The 17,517-nt window shown below is 42.6% G+C and overlaps 1 protein-coding gene across 8 annotated transcripts in view; it reads left to right on the forward strand.

Annotated features, from left to right (window-relative positions):
* Positions 1-17,517, forward strand: part of Rhbdd1 (rhomboid domain containing 1) — a 171,458-nt gene that overhangs the window by 52,164 nt on the left and 101,777 nt on the right. For all 8 annotated transcript variants that reach the window (XM_052750026.1, XM_052750027.1, XM_052750028.1 and 5 more), the window contains one exon: positions 382-514. In XM_052750026.1, the coding sequence (XP_052605986.1) occupies positions 382-514 (133 nt within the window). The remainder of the gene's footprint in view (positions 1-381; positions 515-17,517) is intronic.

The raw sequence follows: 17,517 nt of genomic DNA on the forward strand, positions 1-17,517 counted from the left end.
GTCATCTATAACTCCAGCTCCACTAGATACTCGGCTTTCAGTGTTTTTCCATAGAGGCTGCAGGAATGCATGCTACTGGTATTTGTTCATGTTTATACCCATAGAGCACAAAATGAGCTGCTGTAAAGTGACAGTTCCCTGGCATTTGATACCATTGCTGGTGGCCCATTCCCACCTTCTGTGTCCTATACTTGGGAGCAGTTTGAACTTCCCTGTCGGGAGCCATTGAAATATCTGACTGCCGTGCTCACTGACTGTGTTTAGGAGTAGCAAGTTGGATGTAATCATAAGTAATGGTTTTTATATTTCGTTTTCTTTGTGCTCAATGATTCTCTCCGTGTTGGAATTGTTGATAGTGGTGTGTTCTCTGTTCTCTTCTAGGAGTTCTGTTTGCCTTGAAAGTTCTTAGCAACCATTACTGCCCTGGCGGCTTTGTCAACATTTTGGGCTTTCCTGTCCCCAACAGATTCGCTTGTTGGGCAGAGCTGCTGGCCATTCACTTCTGCTCCCCAGGGTAAGTCTCTACTGTCAGAGAATAAACACGAGGAGCTTGATGATCCTTGTGGAGAAGGAGTCCAAAGAATAGAGGGAACAAGTTATTTTTTATGTGGTGTTGGCCTGTAACACCAGCATTTAGGAATCTGAGGTCAACTTGGGTTATAGAGAAACTCTCTGTCTCAAACACTAAGACAAAAACAAAACAAGTTACTTTTTGACAATGAGGTTTATTTTTTAACAGTGAAAACAGATTTGAGTTCCACAATTTTGATATTAGACATTCCCAGGGTTGAATCCTGTCAGCTACTGTACTGTGTAATTTAGGAGTTTCAGTTTCTTCCCTTGTACCTAGGAATAAGAGATCATAGTCTACAGACTTAAGGATCAATATTAACCAGTCAGTAGTGAATTGTAATAACAATATTCTAGAGAACCATGTGCTCTGGTCTAATGCTTTGGGGCCATGTTAAGCTAGAAGTTGTCTTGGAAAGAAACTTTTTAAATAGAGAATTTTTCCACAGTGAATGGACGAAATCTGCTACGTGTAGTGGTGAAGGCTATAATCTCCGCATTTAGGAGATTGAGGCAGGAGGATTGCAAGTTAGAAGCCAAGCTCAGCTACATGTTTCAAAAACAAGACAGCAACAAAATGGTCAAACTCTGATCCATTTGGAATAGAGAGGCAGCTGTAGGCTGAAGCATTTATCTGATTATTCTTTATCAATAAAAACGCGGGAGTCACATATTGATAGAGTAAGAACCTGAATGATCAGAGAAGTGGTGGAAAAGCAACCAGTGACCTCCTCTCTCTCTCCTTCCTCAATCCAAAAATCTGAGAATCTTTCTAAGCCCCACTCTACTGCTTCCTGTGTCTCTCTATATGTCCTCAGTCCTCCAAAACCTCTATGGCTAATTTTGATGAGCTAGTAGCTAGCTCCGCCCTCTGATTCAAAGTAAACTTTATTTTCAGTCTTGAGAGTGTCAGAGTGTGATCAAAATATCCCCCAACAGGAAGCCCCACTCTGTTTACTTTGTCTTTACTCCTTTGTTAATGTGGCTTCCTCAGAGGCCCCTCTGCAGAACCTCGGGGCTCAAAGAACTACCATTTGAACCTCTAATCCAGGTAAGTTTTCCTGGACCAATGAAGACATAGAGATGTAGGGGTTGATAAAGAGCTCCCAATAGATACTAGACTCATTCTGATTTCACCTCCCGACTCCCACCTCTTCACTCTGAACTTTCCAACTTTGGTTCCTTCTCTGCTGTTTGAACAAAGGAGGATGAATTGTGTTTTATGTCCCATCTCTTCTACCAGCTTCAGTTCATACAGTCTGTATTAGACAACTGGAAATGTGGCTTGTTTATTTTTCCTGTAGGGACCTGGGCACTGTTTACACAGAAGGAGATTTCTAAACTAAGAAAGAAAGGAGAGAGAGAGAGAGAGAGAGAGAGAGAGAGAGAGAGAGAGAGAGAGAGAGAAAGAAAGGAGGAGGTTTTATTCATCCATCCATTTATTTATTTATTTATTTATTTATTTATTTATTTATTTATTTATTTGTGTTCAGCTAGGAGCTTTTATTTTGGTTTTGGTTTATATGACTTGTTGGGTGCTATGTCTCGTTTCAGAACACGCTCCCTATGTTGTATGGTGACCTAATAACTTGGATCCTTCTTTAATGCTAATTCTCTATCATGGCAGCCGTTGGCAGCTGGCGTATAAATGGCACAGATGTGGTACTGAACACCACCCACTTACAATTGTGTTGTTGCTGTTTGTGGCAGTTCAAGGAAGACAGCCCAACAAAAATCTTCCAAGTTTTCTCTGAAAAGGGTCTAGTAAGGTCCGTCTCTTATCTGAACAGCCCCCCTCTCTACCTGTCACTCATAGTTCCTCCACTCCTTTGAGAAGACTTAGTTTTCGGTGTACCCAATAGGCTCTTGTCTGTGCCCCCCAGCACTCAACATTCATATGAAAATCACCCCCTCCAGTGCTTAAACTTCTGTCCTCTGATGAGTGTGCTGAAAACAGTGCTTTTTAATATTCTCATGCAGCGATTTCTGAATCACTCATCATGTGTGCTTTTTTTTTTTTTTTTTTTTTTTTTTTTTTTTTTTTTTTTTTTAGGGTTTCCACTTTACGTGGAAAGGAGATGGTTGCATAATACCCTTATTCTGTGTGTAGGGACAGGATAGCCTGAGCCCAGGAACTAAGTGAAATTTCCCGTCACTAATGCTTGAAAGAGTAAATCTTTTGATGTTTCAAGATTTGACTGCCTCGAATGATAAACTTCTAATATCAAAGCATCTACTTAGGCATGTGTCCAGATACAGATTAAGCTGACCACTGGTCTAGAGAACTGAAAAGCAAGTGCTTCTTGAATAAAAGAAATAGCTTAAAAAAAAAAAAAGTCTGGGGTGGGGGCGCATAAATGGGAGGGGAAAAAAATAAAGCCAGAGCTCTCAGTGCCCTCCATTGTGAACTTTCTGGTGGTTGTCAAATAGAATTTTCATTGAGGAAACACGGTGAGTCTTTAGAACAAAGCCTGCTTTTCTGGTTAGGTCTATGTGGGCTGCCCTGGGTATGGGAGGGAGAAAAAGTCTGTCACAGCAGACATTTGGTCTGTCTCTGGGTTTCGTAAAGCCATAAAGGATGGTAATGGCCCCCACGTACTCTCAGTGGTACGAAGGAAAGTGTCCAGAAAAGGCGACCAACAGGCCTTGTGCAGGGGGTGAACTTGACCCCAAGAGGGAAGTACTCACACTCATTTACATGGTGTCACTGCTCCTGACCTCTCAGCTTCACACTTGTCACGTGGGAAGGGTAGGTCCCCCGGAGGAGGTCCTTGCTCTTTCCCACCTCGGCCCCCCACCAGCGTAAGGGGGATCTGATGGCAAGGCTTGTCTTCCAGCATAGATGATGGATCTCTGCAGAAAGCCAGGCACGAAACTGAAGTTACGAGGAATAAACGGCACCCAGAGTGAGACACCACTGAGTGGCCAAGCCGAGGACAAGGCCAAGTGTGACAGGACCAGCAGTTCCATTCCAGCTGTGTGCCCTCAGGCAAATCCGACAACCTCCCTGGGCCTCATTTTCTCCATCTGTGGCTAGAGGAAGGTGAATGTTTCATCAAGAGCAGATTTAATTTTGTGGGCATCCAGTTTATTCGATTCTGTTAATCCTCCTCGAAGGACGGGAGAGAGGGAGGGATGAGATACAAAAGAAAACAAAACCTAAATGAGGAAAGAAGTCACAATATAGAAATTAATTTATATTGAAAAGCAAGTCGAAATCCACAAAAGTAGCAGAATGTAATTCCCAGGCCCACCTGCAGCATTTTCCACACAGGTTTGTGCTGCAGAATTTGCGACTCTCTTCCTGGGAAAATAATCTGGGCCTTGCATTTCTGGAGTGAGGACGTCAGGGTGGTTCAAACTTAGCTCTTTATTAACTAGTTCAGAGAACAGTCTTTCATAACCCATCATGTAACACTGGGTTATTGTCGGGTCTGGGAAAGCCTCTATCGGGCTCTTTTCATGTACAAACCATCCAATCCTGTGCTGTTGGAGTTCTGTGTGTGTGTGTGTACACTGACTGCTGTCAGATGTTGTTTGACTAACTTGAATGCTGTCACGTACCTCGGGTGGTGTAATGTGACATTTGGTCTCTTTACTGATCCCAATACTTTGTGCTGATTGTCAAGTCACTAAAACACTTAAACAGTGCTTTTAGTGTACAGTTTTCCTTGTGAATTCTGTTACCGGGAGTCCATGATGCTGCCTGCAACTTATTCCTGTTTGTAGCTTGTGATCTGCTTTGAAGACAGTTTTGCCTGGGCGTGACCACTGCCTAGTCCCTAGTGTATTTGTATGATTCCCAAAATTGAGACCCCAACTGGTACATTTATAACAGTTCTTGCTGCATCGTCAAGTATGTTTTGACATAGGGGAACTTCTATTTAATTTCTGTCGAGACAGTGGTTCTGGTTTGGTTTCTGCTGATGTGATAAAGACCGTGACCAAAAGCAACTCAAGAAGAAAAAGGGTTTGTTTTGGTTACAGTTTACAGTCCGTCAGTGATGGAAGCCAGCTCGAGGCAGCAACAGTGAGACAGGACTGATTCAGAGGCTATGAGGGAGCACTGCGCACTGGCTCGTTCCCAGTGACTTGGTCTGCTGTTTTATACACCAAGGACCCACTTGCCCAGGGGTGGCACCATCTACAGTGAGCTGAGCCCTCCTACATCAATCATCAATTTTAAAAAAAATGCCCCATAGATGCACCCAAAGGCCAGTCTGGTGGAGGCAGTTCCTCCGTTGAGGTTCCCTCTTCCCAGGTGACTCTAGTTAGGGCAGAGCTGACAGCCCAGTGGTCTGTATTGAGTCGTCTGCTTGTGACTTTACATGCTTGGCAAGTGGATGAGTTCTGCAGGCGCTGCCTTCTAACTCTGAGACGATCACCCTACTGCCAATACTTGCTAAGCTGGGTTGCGTAACAGTGCCGGGTGACAGCCACACTGCGATGCCTCTTACCTACCGTCCATAGTGAGCATACACAGTGGGTAGTAGGACCGTTTTTTGGAAGCCATGACGGACTCAGCTCTACACAGAAATGACAATAGTCCACATCCATACACTTTCCTGAACCCAAACGAAGTGTATTCTTAACTCAGCTCCACTTCACTGAAGTCCCCAAACTGTGACTGCTCTGTCCCCATCTGGTGTGGGCGGAAGTGTGGCAGAGGGGAGATTGAAATGGAAAGAGACAGCAGTGTTAACGGATTGTGGTTAAGGTATCTCATATTAACAAATTTTAACCAAACTGTGTCTGTGTGAGCACGTGGTCAGGACCCCTCCCCCAGCTCTGGCAGGTGCGTGGCCTGATACTTCAATGTCTCAGTTGTAAAAGGCTGTAACTCTAGCAGCTATGAATTAAATCCTGAGGAAAGGAGGATTGGAGGACTGCTCCCCCCAACACACCTTGTGTGTATGCTTTTGGGTACGTTTCCAGTGTTGACTTAAACCAGAACACTGTTCCCTTCCCCATAGGGTCTTCCTGATTGGTAAAAGCTGCTAACCCAAATGAAAGCGAAGACAGGCATTTTAGTCTGGTGGAAGTGGAATTTAGCTGTGATTCGATGAATGAGAAGCTTCACATGGAAGGAAGGTGTATGTATATGAAGGGTGTGCTGGCTAGTCTTATGTCACCTTGACACAAACTAGAGTTTCTTGAAAGGAGGGAAACTCAATTGAGAACATGCTCCATAAGATCCAGCTGTAAGACATTTTCTTAATTAGTGATTGATTTGCTGGAGGCGGGCGAGGAGGGCAGCCCACTATGGATGGTGCTATCCCTGAGCTGATGGTCCCACTTTCTATAAGAAAGCAGGTTGAACAAAGCCATGAGGAGCAAGCCAGTAAGCAACACCCCTCCAAGGTCTCTGCATCAGCTCCTGCCTCCAGGTTCCAGCCCTGTTTGAGTTCCTGTCCTGAGTTCCTTCAATGATAGACTGTGATATGGAAATGTAAGCCTGATAAATGCTTTTCTCATCCACTTCCTTTTTGGTCATGGGGTTTAATTGCAGCAATAGAAACCTAACTAAGACAGAGGGGGGCATGTAGGTATATGAAGGGGAAGATGTGTGTATTCAGTATTAGGAAATAAGGCAGGATGAGGCATGCTTCCTTTCTCAAAGGAAATAGTAATACTTAAATAAAAAAACATGGAAGACTCTGGCACGTTCTTGGAGATAAAGCAGGCATTGTTCTCCAAAGTATGTTCTTTCAAACACTAGTTCCTCTGTAAGTTTCCTTAGCTTGCATGGAATGAAATCCAGGGATGCAGAACCTGGGCAGGAGAATCTTTCTGAGGGAACTTGAAGTAGGAGCCAACAGAGGCATGAAATGTAAAATGAAGAACTGTCACCCTAAACGACTAACAGTTTCTTGTCCAGGCAGTGGTTTCTTGTCCCTCTAATTACTAACACGGACTGTATAATATACCCTTGTCCCATTGCACAGACAAACTACAGCTCCTCCAAGTTTCTCACCAAATTGTGAATTGCATTTGCATATTAGGGAAAGAGGGAGGGACCAGGAGAGGAAGGCAAGTTGAGTTTGGACAGATCTGAAGTGCCAGTTGACACACAGGGACCCAGCTACATAGTAGATTGTTAGATCTTTGCCTCTAGAATGAAGAATGAGGTTGGGTGACAATTTAGAAAGTGACTATATGTAATGTCTCCTGTCCCATCTGTTTCCAAGAGGTGAAAGTGAGTTCCCTTAACTTTGGACTGGTAGAGTTTTGACACATTGTTCAATAGAATACAGCTTAAGTGTAATTCTGAGGTCACAGCTTTCTTTTTTTTTTATTTAATCTTATGAGTGAAAATATTTTCCCCTGGATTCCATATAAGAAATGTAACTTCCTTAGTCCCAGCCACCAACAGTGTCAATTCCAGGTTTGTGAGCCCTTACCTTTAGGCGAGGCCTCAGGTTTTCATGCTGTGGCTATAGAGAGTGTGGAATAGAGGCTGCCTACCCACAGAATCTGAGTCAAAGAAGACAGTTGTTCTGTGCCATGCTATGTTGGGGAGAGTTTTTCTGCAGATGTGATATCAGCAGTGAGTCAGATGTCAAGAGGAAAATGGAAGAAGAGAGAGTGTGGAGGGTGTGCCTTGGGAAGTTGGCTAGGGAAAAATCAGAGTGAAAATAAAGGAGAATCAATCCATATTGAGCTTGTGTGGAACTGTGAGTCACACGGCAAGGCTTCAAAGCAACAGTCTCCACTGTGATTTGAACCCTTGAAGAGTTGTGGCTGGACATGGCTGCTTATGTCCTGTTTCCAGCACAATGGAGGCAGAAGGTCCAAAAGATGTTGAGTTGCCTTCTAGGCCAGCCTGGGTTTCATAGTAAGACCTTGTGGGCAGGGAAAGAAGGAAGGACAGAAGGAAGAGAGGGAGAGGTCTCAGAGAGGAAGGAGAAAAGGAGTTGGAGTCAGTGATGAATGTAAGTAGTCTGGCTCAACACTATTTTGAAGGACTTTGGTTTCAGTTTTATGTATGGGTGCTCAGTTGAGTCTATAATAATAATGTGATAGGCTGTAAAGATTTTGAGTTCTGTTTTATATCCACCACTAATTTCTTCAGCTAGAGTTGAAAATAGAGGAGTAGTGTCAGAGCCTGTCTATGCCTGTAATGGAAGAGCACGTTCGATGGCCAGAACATTGGTGGCCATGAGAAAAACAGGCTGTGATTACAGATTTCTAGACTATTGTGTTTTATTAAGACAGGGACTGTTTGTCCACAGAGTTTCCTGATGACCACCAACTCTCAAGATCTGTCTCTGTGTGAAATGTGTGAGTCATACCTCACCTAAAGCAGAAATACTAATAGCAGTTGTTGAGCTGTAAGCAAAGTCGTTAATATACCTCTTTTGGAAAAATACACAGGGCTATAGAACGCAAAGAAGAAAAAGAGGTGTAAAGGTGCACACAGTCCCTAGATGCTAGTGCCACTTTTCCTTGTAAACTTCTTGAAAAATATTTCCAGTAAGAGTGGAAAATGAACAAAAACCACTGGACACTGAGTTGAGATATACCTGAGGGGTTTGTATAAGCAAGCAAGCAGGTGGTAAACGTGCCAATCCAGCCATATTTGAACCAATCAAGATTTGCAGAGAAAGCTTTTAAACAAGAACAGCCTGCCAGTTGAAAGCTCCAGAATGGACCTTGTTCTCTCAGGTTTTGGTCAGCGCTCAGGTAGCTCCTTAAGAGGACCAAGGCCTGCTGCTGTCTGGGATTGGGGGTTTTCAAGGATGGCTTACACTGTTTTTTTTAAGAAGTCACTCAATTTGTACCATCCTTTATGTTAGGTTTAGCACAGAGTGGCCTGTGTATGTGGGCATGCATTCATTTGTCATCCAGGATAAGCATGTTTCTGTAATAAGTATAATTTTCTGCTTAGAGTGTAGGCTTATATATTTATCTTTATATTGAGTGAGGCTACTGCATTTTTCTTTTTCCCTTTTTCCTTTCTGTGTGTATGCGAAGGCCAGAGGTTTGTGTCAGGTGTCTTCCCTTTCTTTCTCTGTCTTTTTTTTTAGACCTGTCTTACTATGTCTATAGCCACTGATTAGCTAGGCTTGGCTGGATCCTTCCGACTTAACTCTCCACCACCAGAATTAAAGACGTGTGCAGCCCACCTGGCGTTTTACATGGATCTCGGCGATCTAAACTCAGATTCTCATGCTTGCACGGCAAGCCGTTTGCCCACTGAGTCATCTCCCAGCCCTGCTGTTGCATTATTCTAATGAGTTTAGACAGCAAATCCGTGTAGAAGGATGGTCATCCTGCTTCATTTCATGGAAATGGTTTTCCCAGCCTCTTGGAGTTTAGTTCAAATCAGCATTCCAGAACTGTTCTGAGAAGATTTGTGGAGTAGGTGAGATTTTTTTCTTCTGTATTCCTTGGATGTCTGTTTATGTATTTCTCTCATTTTGTCTTTTGTGTTCCCTTAAAGGAGTTGGTAGATTTCACCCTGCCTTCCAGGAGGGCTTCCAGTTGGACAGAACTTAATGTGGGAACATTATTTCACCCCCAACCAAGACTCCCTTGAGATGGATTTTATATTGTGAGACAAATTTTGAAGCATATTTTCCCTCCTACTACAGTTGGAACTTACTGAGAGAAAGGTAGTATATAAATCATCTCCCTGGCTGTGGAAACCCAAGCCTGTGAAAAGAGAGACGGTCCAGCCCAGGCCAGAACAGCTGGACTCCAATCTACCTATTCCTGTAGATCTGGTAGAAGTTGGGCATGTTCCATGCAGAGAAGACAGTTGAACCTGACTGCTGAGCTGTCTTTAGTTACTGTTTGCTGAAATTCAGTGTAACTTTTCCTCTTAAAATCACTTGTTTCTGGAGAGATGGCTAAGTCTGTAAGCCATACAAGCATGGGGACATGGATTTGGATCCCTGACACCCAAGTAAAAAGCTGGGCACATGGACTCACTGAGATGGGCTGTGGGCAAAGGCACTTGCTTCTCAAACCTAATGACCAGAGTTCAGTCCCTAGAGCCCACCTAAAAAGTCAGATATGGTAGTGCCCATCTGTAATCCTGCAGCACTACAGGGAGGTGGGAGGTGAACACAGGAGAATCCGCCAGAAACTCAGCAGCCAGCCAGCCTGACGTACCTAGTGTGTCAGAAATAAGAGAAAACTTGCCTCAAAAACAAGGCGGAAGGACAGAACCAACTCTGGAAAGTTGTCCTTTGGCTTCCATTTGTGTACCACGACATGTATGCACACATTTCATGCATACACATATCATATACATGATAATAATTGAAAAAAAAGTCTTGTTCATTGGTGCCTGTCTGTAAATCCAGCTCTGGGGAGGCAGAGCTAGGCGGGTCCCTGGAACCTGCTTGACAGCTCTTTTAGCTGAATTGTCAAGCTCTAGGATCCATGAGGTACCCTGTCTCAAAACATAAGGTGGAGCGTGACTGAGGAGGTCACCTGATGTTTACTCTGTCCTCTACATGAACTTACACACACCCACAAGAGCATGTGCATATACCACACATGCACACACATTTGAAACTGAACATTGTGGCAGTAGGAGTCTCTCTCTCTCTCTCTCTCTCTCTCTCTCCCCCCCTCTTTTTCACACCCCCACACACTCATTGTTTGTTATAAATAAGCTGAAAATGAATGAATAATAAAATGAGAAGGTGCCCCTTTTTCCATGTTCTAATTGAAAGATTAACATATTCACTGCCGAAAAGTTAAACATAACATGTCTGATAATTAAGACAGTCACCCATCATTGTCCATCCAGAAATAAACCCTATCCTACAGCTGTCACGTACCCCTGACCCTGGTGCACAGTTATGTTTTCTGCGTTTAATGTAATCACCAAACCCCAGAAGCCTCCGATTTAATGGCTAGTAAATGCTTCCTACTGTGGTTTTTCAAATTGTTTTCCCATTTACTAATTTTACCGACTGGTATTACTGTCTGATGCAGACTGCAAGTGACAGTGTTTGTCAGTCTCCCTTACAAGTCTTGGCTCTCAAGCCTGAATACTTGCATAGAGTAGTTTCCCTGGATGTATCTCCTTGTCTGTGATTTCTCTTGTTTGCGTCCCCTTCAATGACCTCAAGAGGTTGTGATTGTTCATGTTAGTAGTAAGTGGTGAGAAAACCCAAGATGCCCTTCTTTCTGTTTCACATCTTGTTTGTGTGGTTGTTTATTTATTTGTTTGTGTGTATGTGGGTCAGAGGACATCTCTTAAAAACCAGTTCTCTCCCTCTACTGTGTGTGATCAAACTCATGATCAGACTTGGCAGCAGCTACCTTCACTGATTGACTGAACAGAAAATATGGAGTTTTTGTTGTTTATTCTTTATTTCATGTTATGGGTGTTTTGCTTCTATGTGTTTGAATGCACCATGCATGCAGAGCCTATGAAGGCCAGAAAGGGAGTTGGAGCCTTTAGAACTAGAGTTAAAGACAGTTGTGAGCCACCTTGTGGGTGCTAGAAGCTGAACTCAGGTCCTCTGGAAGAGCAGCCAGTGCTCTTAACAACTGAGCTATCTCCCCTCTGCTCCAGGAAATCTTTTGTACTGAAAATAAAGATATAACCTGGTTTGAGGTAGGCATTAAAGACATAGGCCTCATTAAGTATTTTAAATCTCTTCTGTTTTAAGGTGGTTTTAAACTAATAGAAAATTTGCAGAAAATGTCCAAAAAAGCTCCTATATTCCACACGCCCAGTTCTGCCTATAATTAGCATTTTATTAGTACTGCATCATTGTGTTGGCTTTATTATTGCTGTGACAAGATATTTGGCAACCAGCTTGAAGACACACTCGTTCTGGCTCATGGGTACAGTCTGTGATACTTGCTCCAGTTGACTCTTGGCCCACATGAAGCTGAATGTCATGGCAGCAGGTGCTTATGGTACCTGTGGTACTTCTCACTTCATGGTAACAGGAAGTAGGGGGTTGGGGCAAGACAAGCCATAGTCTTAAGGACATGCCCCTGGAGACTCACTTCCTCCAGGTAGTCCCCACTTTCTAAAGTTTCCAAAACCTCCTCAGATAGTACCACCCTCTGGGGACTAAGACCTTCACTGGTGAGTCTTTTGGAGTGACACTTCATAGATAAACTCTTAAGAGGCACCTTAGCTGGAAGCGGTGAGCTGGTGTTGGCACTTCATTGTTAACTAAAGTCTCTACTTCAGCCAAGTCAGCTCTGGCAGCCATGATGCCTCACGGACTGTCTGACTTGTACAGGAGAAGTCTATTCTTCGTAGTTGAGAGACCTGAGATTAAGGTGCCAGAAAACAGTTCCTGTTAGGTACGTCTGGCTGGCTGCCTTCCTGATGTGTCCTTAGTTCTCCTGTGACAAGTGAGGAAAGCCGTGAGGGCCAAGGAGGGGAATAAAGATGGAGAGAGGGTGTGGAGGGCAGGTAGGTGAGAAAGGGAGAAGAAAGAGTGAGGAGAGAGGACAGACGCAGAGGTAAAGACATTTGCAAACTCTCTGGTGTCACTTCCAAGAGCACTCATCCCATGCTCAAGGCCCCACCCTCCCCGACCCCATCCAAAACTAATTATCTCTCAAGGGTCTTGTTTCTAGGCACTCCCCAATGGGCTTCATTTATATCACTTTTGCAGAGACACAGCTGGTCCACAGCGGCTCCTGTTGCTCGTGATGGTGGTTTTCCTTATTTTGTGGTGAAGGCTTGGGAAGTACCATTTTTGAGCACCTGTGTGTGAGCATTTGTTCTCATTTGTCTTTGTGTGACTGACTCAGAAGCCCTGTTCAGTCAGCCACATCGCATGACTTCGAAGCAAGTTTTAATTTAGTAACAGGAATCCATATTGTCCTGTGTAATTGGACGGGCCCGCCGTGGTTCCATTTAAAAATCCATTACAAACAGAGGTGGAAATACACCAATGAAAAATGTCCGTGCTATCCTGAGCATGCAAGCTTTGGAAGACTCCTTCTATCTGTAAACGAGTCAGGTTCTGTTCAGGGGCTGCTTTCCCCTGTCTGCCAGCCCAGAATAACAGTAAGCAGTGGGTAGAATCAGGAAGCAGCTGTTTCTCTAGTTGAACATGGGGTTGTCTGGAATAACATTCACTATGGAGCTGGAAACTAATTGGCCATCATGCTGTGATACGATTATTGCGGTATGGACAGTAACACCTACTCAGTCTATACCTAACTAAACAGGCTTGTTAACGAGCCATTCCGGTGACCTGGTGGCAGTTGTGAGGCTTTAGTGTTCTGTGTTAGATGCCATAGGTAGTGATGGTTGCAGATTATTTATAAAAGATCAAGTTTTTTGAAAACTGAAAAAAAAAAAAAAAGTCATGTTTCCTGGTTCAGTAGGCAATACCGGCACCTGATACAACAGAGCAGCCCTGGGAAATATGTTTCTACATGCGATAGGTAATTTATTTAACATCTTATCAATTCTCTGAGAATCTCACACATGCATACAATGTATTTTGATCGTATTCGATTCGCACTCCTCCTCCTTACTCCGTAGATCCACCTCCTCCCAACTGTGTGTCCTTATTTGAAATAACCCACTGAGTCCAATTGATGTTGCTTATTTCTCTATGTGTGGTCATCCACTGGAGTGTGGTCAGCCCACCATCAGCCATATAAAACAGGGTGATTTTTAAACAGGAAATTTAACTACAAATGTAGTTATTACAGTGACTTGAATTTTCCATAGTAATATTTTCTTCATTTTTCTTGAAAAAATAATGAGACATATTAAGCTTCAGCCTTTTTGGAATTTCTTTCACCAGACACAATTGGTGATAAGTGTTTTATAATTAAATATACATTTTCAAATAATAAGATGATAAATCATAGCCCAGGTATTGCTGGTACTTTTACCTAATTCTTTCCATTTCTGCAAGAGGAGGAATGTTTCAAAATAGTGTTTCTTATATCTGCTAAATTCCCTTCCTGCAGTATTAAGTGATTTTTAGATAAAGGTCATGGGTACTAAACAGACAAGAGGACTGTTTGTCATTTATATTCAGATTTGGTTCGAATTATGCAAAATGAAGACAGTGGGTGCTATGAATTGAAATCATTAGTACATCAATTATTCTGTGATAACAGCTGAGAACAGGCTGCAGACCACATAAGCGTTCCTTCTCTTTAAAGTTGGATTCTCATTAGCTTATATGAGAGAAAATAATTTGATTCTAATTTATCTCTTTTTAAATGGACATTGTTCCCTTCTGAATTCAGAAGGAGAGTGTTTTAATATTGTAGTCATTTATAGTACACAGGTCAAATAAATAACAAGTTGTATTTCTAACAGTGTGTGTCACTGCTATAATTTATATTACAGCAATTCCTTGATTCTAAGACACACAACTTTTTAGTATGTAAATGGCCACGAGCACAATGAGAGTAACATTGGGTATCATCAGACGAAAGATTAATTAGGGACTGGGTGGTTTTGTTTGTTTGTTTGTTTTGTTGTTGTTGTTTTGCTCTTTGTACAAAGCCAGAGCTTGATCTGATGGACGTTTAGTGTTTAGATAATCTGGTAAGAACAATCTGAAAATGCCTAAGAATATGTGAAGGAAATCATTCTTTTCAGTTCTGAGATGGAGGTCTTGTCTTGATGTCAGCCTCAAACTCAGCATCCTCCCGCTTAAGTCTCCAGCGTCTCCTGGTGCCAGTCTGGGATTTACATTTCTAAGCTTAAAAGTAATGAACATAGTTTTAGATGTAGACAAAAGGAACAGATTTTTTTTTTCAGATCAAAATTCATTATAAACCAAAATTAAAAGAATAAAACACTAGAAATAAATGAGAGGAAATGACTCCTTTATAATGAGCAACATGTGAGCTTCAAGAGAAATCCCAACAGACAGATTGGCAAAGGCTGATGTTTACAGAGGTAAGTCAGTGCATACTAAATGCATGGCATAAAGATTGATTTGTTAAGTAACGGGAAGTTACAGCAACAAGCCTGCTTCCTCTGTAAGTTAATAAGCTGTTTAAAAAAGCCATCAGTTGGGAGGCAGAGGCAGGCGGATCTCTGTGAGTTCGAGGCCAGCCTGGGCTACAGAGTGAGTTCCAGGAAAAGGTGCAAAGCTACACAGAGAAACCCTGTCTCGAAAAACCAAACCAAACAAACAAACAAACAAACTTTATAGCTGGGCGGTGGTGGCGCACGCCTTTAATCCCAGCACTCGGGAGGCAGAGCCAGGCGGATCTCTGTGAGTTCGAGGCCAGCCTGGGTTACCAAGTGAGTTCCAGGCACAAAGCTACACAGAGAAACCCTGTCTCGAAAAACCAAAAAAAAAAAAAAAAAGCCATCAGTATTATTGAGGGGCTGGTGACCCAGGCATTGATATGAATTGGTAGACTGCATGCTGGGGTAGACATTCTGCAGAGCGCATACATGGCGAGTGTCCAGAGTAGAAAAAAGGTTTATGTCCTTTGATTTCTGAGAATCTGTACAAACTACAAATAACCATAAACACAATAAACCAGCAAAGAGTGAAATAATCCTGTGCGTTGACATGGACTGTGGGGAACCACGTAAATGTCCAGTTGCAGGTAAATCAATAATTGTTACACAATGGAATATTATACAGTCATTAAAATGATTGTTAGAGATTAGTTTAGTGGATTTGGAAAATACTCATGGCAAAATAAGAGTGGGAAGTAGAATACTCGCATTGTGGATAGCATGGCTTCGACCTTATTTTTATATATGTTTCATCCTGGGATGAAACCCTGGACCTCACACATGCTAACTAAGTGCTCTGTTGCTAAGCTACCACCTTCAGTTTTTTTCTCCCTTCAAGGTAAAAATCTATCCATGCATAAAGGGCTAAAAAGAAACATATCAAAATATTAATAGTGGCTAACTTAGATGAAGTATTAGTATGTTTTACCTTTTTTTTAACATTTTGGTTTTTTTTCTCCTAAATTCTCTTTCATGGTGTCTTAGTTAGGATATCTATTGCTGTGAAGAGAAACCATGACCACAGCAACTCCTATAAAGGAAAGCATTTAATTGGGTGGCTTATAGTTTCAGAGGTTCAGTCCATTATCATGTCTTGTACTCTACTTCTTCTCAAACATTGGTTGGTACATTATAGATTCACAATAAATCTTAGTTGAATAAAATCAGAGTTGGGGTGGGCCAGCCACTGGCAGGATGAAATTCAAAACAAAGTACAAATAACCGGATTTGCCACCTGGGACTAGAAATCGTGAGTGGGCTAAAGGAAGACACCCAAGACCCACAACTCAGTGGAAAGCTAAGGCACTTCCTGGGATTCAGCTGAGGAATGACAGGGTGGGCAGCTAGTGGAGTTGATGTCTCAACAGGTGAGCAGGGAGGGATGCTTGCCTGGGCCAGGGAACAGGGCTGCCTCCCTTCCCCTTTGGCTGAGAGACCATAGGGTAAAGCGTCAGATGTAGCCTCAGTCATGTATGAAATGCTGAGTGTTGTAGGTCATGCTATCTGCTCAGAGGCTGACCACAGTGACTTGGTCATGCTTGATATGAACACACAGACTAATATGAACACCACATCACTTGGAAATTTAGGTCTCTGTGTAAAAAGAAAGTAAAAGACATTACAAATGTCTGGTGAGAACTGTATTTAAACCTCTGGCCTTGACAGTATATAAGCATATTTTATTCTATAGCAAGAAAGTTTAAAAGTAACTAAACCTTTAAGAAGCTCAAACGGGATATATATATATATATATTATATATATATATCCGTGTGTGTGTGTGTGTGTGTGTGTGTGTGTGTGTGTGTGTGTGTGTAATGAGATAAGAGGGAGATGGGACTGATTATGAAAAATATTTTTTAAAACATTTTTCACCATTTTAGTCAAAATATGATTATACAAATTTCCCTCTTCCCTATCCTCCCTCTAACCTTTCTCAACATCTCTTCCCTCCAATTCCTTCCAGATCTGCCCCCTCACTCCCTCTAAAAACTGTGGCCTCTTTTTCTTTGTTATTGTTACATGTACATATGCATATGTGTTAAATGATTACAGCCTTCTGCATCCACTTAGTGTTGCTGGTATGTATGTGATTTCAAGATTGACCACTTGGTACTGGTAAACAGTGAGGGGGAAACCACTTTCAAGTTTTGGTCAGGGGAGTCCAAGAGACTCTATAGGCTCAAGACAATATAGGCTGTGACTGTTGCCCTTGGTTGAAGGGTAGTCCGCATTGCTAAAGACACCACACACTTTTAGACACAGGAATTGGAAGATTTTGAGCTAGATCTGACCTAAACACCTCCTTCCTGAGCTCTAGATTTCATAGTACCAGAAAGTGCTATGCAGGCTACCAAGGGAGGAAAGCATGCAGTAGTCCTACCCAGCTATGACACGTGTCAGCCACAACATGACCACCTGTGAGCCACAACAGTGACAACATAAAGGTGCATTAGTGACACTTCCATCTTGGCAATACCTAACAACTGTATAATTAGACTTAATTGTTCTGCAGGAGGGAAATCATGCCTGGTACTTGAAACCTAGCCAGCTCCCAGGGCCTAGTGAGGCCATGGATCTTAGAAGAGAACGCACTACTGCCACTTTACTAGACCAGCATCATATCCTAACTGCATTCTGAAGTTATGCCTACAGATAAGTGTAGCTCTTATCACTTATTGCAGGAGCTTCTCTTTGCAGCAGACAGAGACCATTATAGAAAGCTACAATGGGTCAAAATTCAGGGAAAGGCAAAATTTAATAAAATAAAAGCCAAATAGGACAGAATTGATAAATGAAGAGTAACACCTTTGAAAAGATTAATTGCCAGGCACTGGCGATGCTGGTGGCACATACCTTTAAACCCAACACTCAGGAGGCAGAGGCAGGTAGATCTTGGCATTCAAGTCCAGCCTGGTCTACAGGACAGCCAGGGCTACACAGAGGAAACCTTATCTCAGAAAACCAAACAAAAAAAGAAAAGATTAATCAAGTGGACAGGCCT

The sequence above is a fragment of the Peromyscus californicus genome, unplaced genomic scaffold (genome assembly GCF_007827085.1).
Source record: "Peromyscus californicus insignis strain IS unplaced genomic scaffold, ASM782708v3 Scaffold_21__1_contigs__length_65335640, whole genome shotgun sequence".
NCBI classification, from domain to species: Eukaryota; Metazoa; Chordata; class Mammalia; order Rodentia; family Cricetidae; genus Peromyscus; species Peromyscus californicus.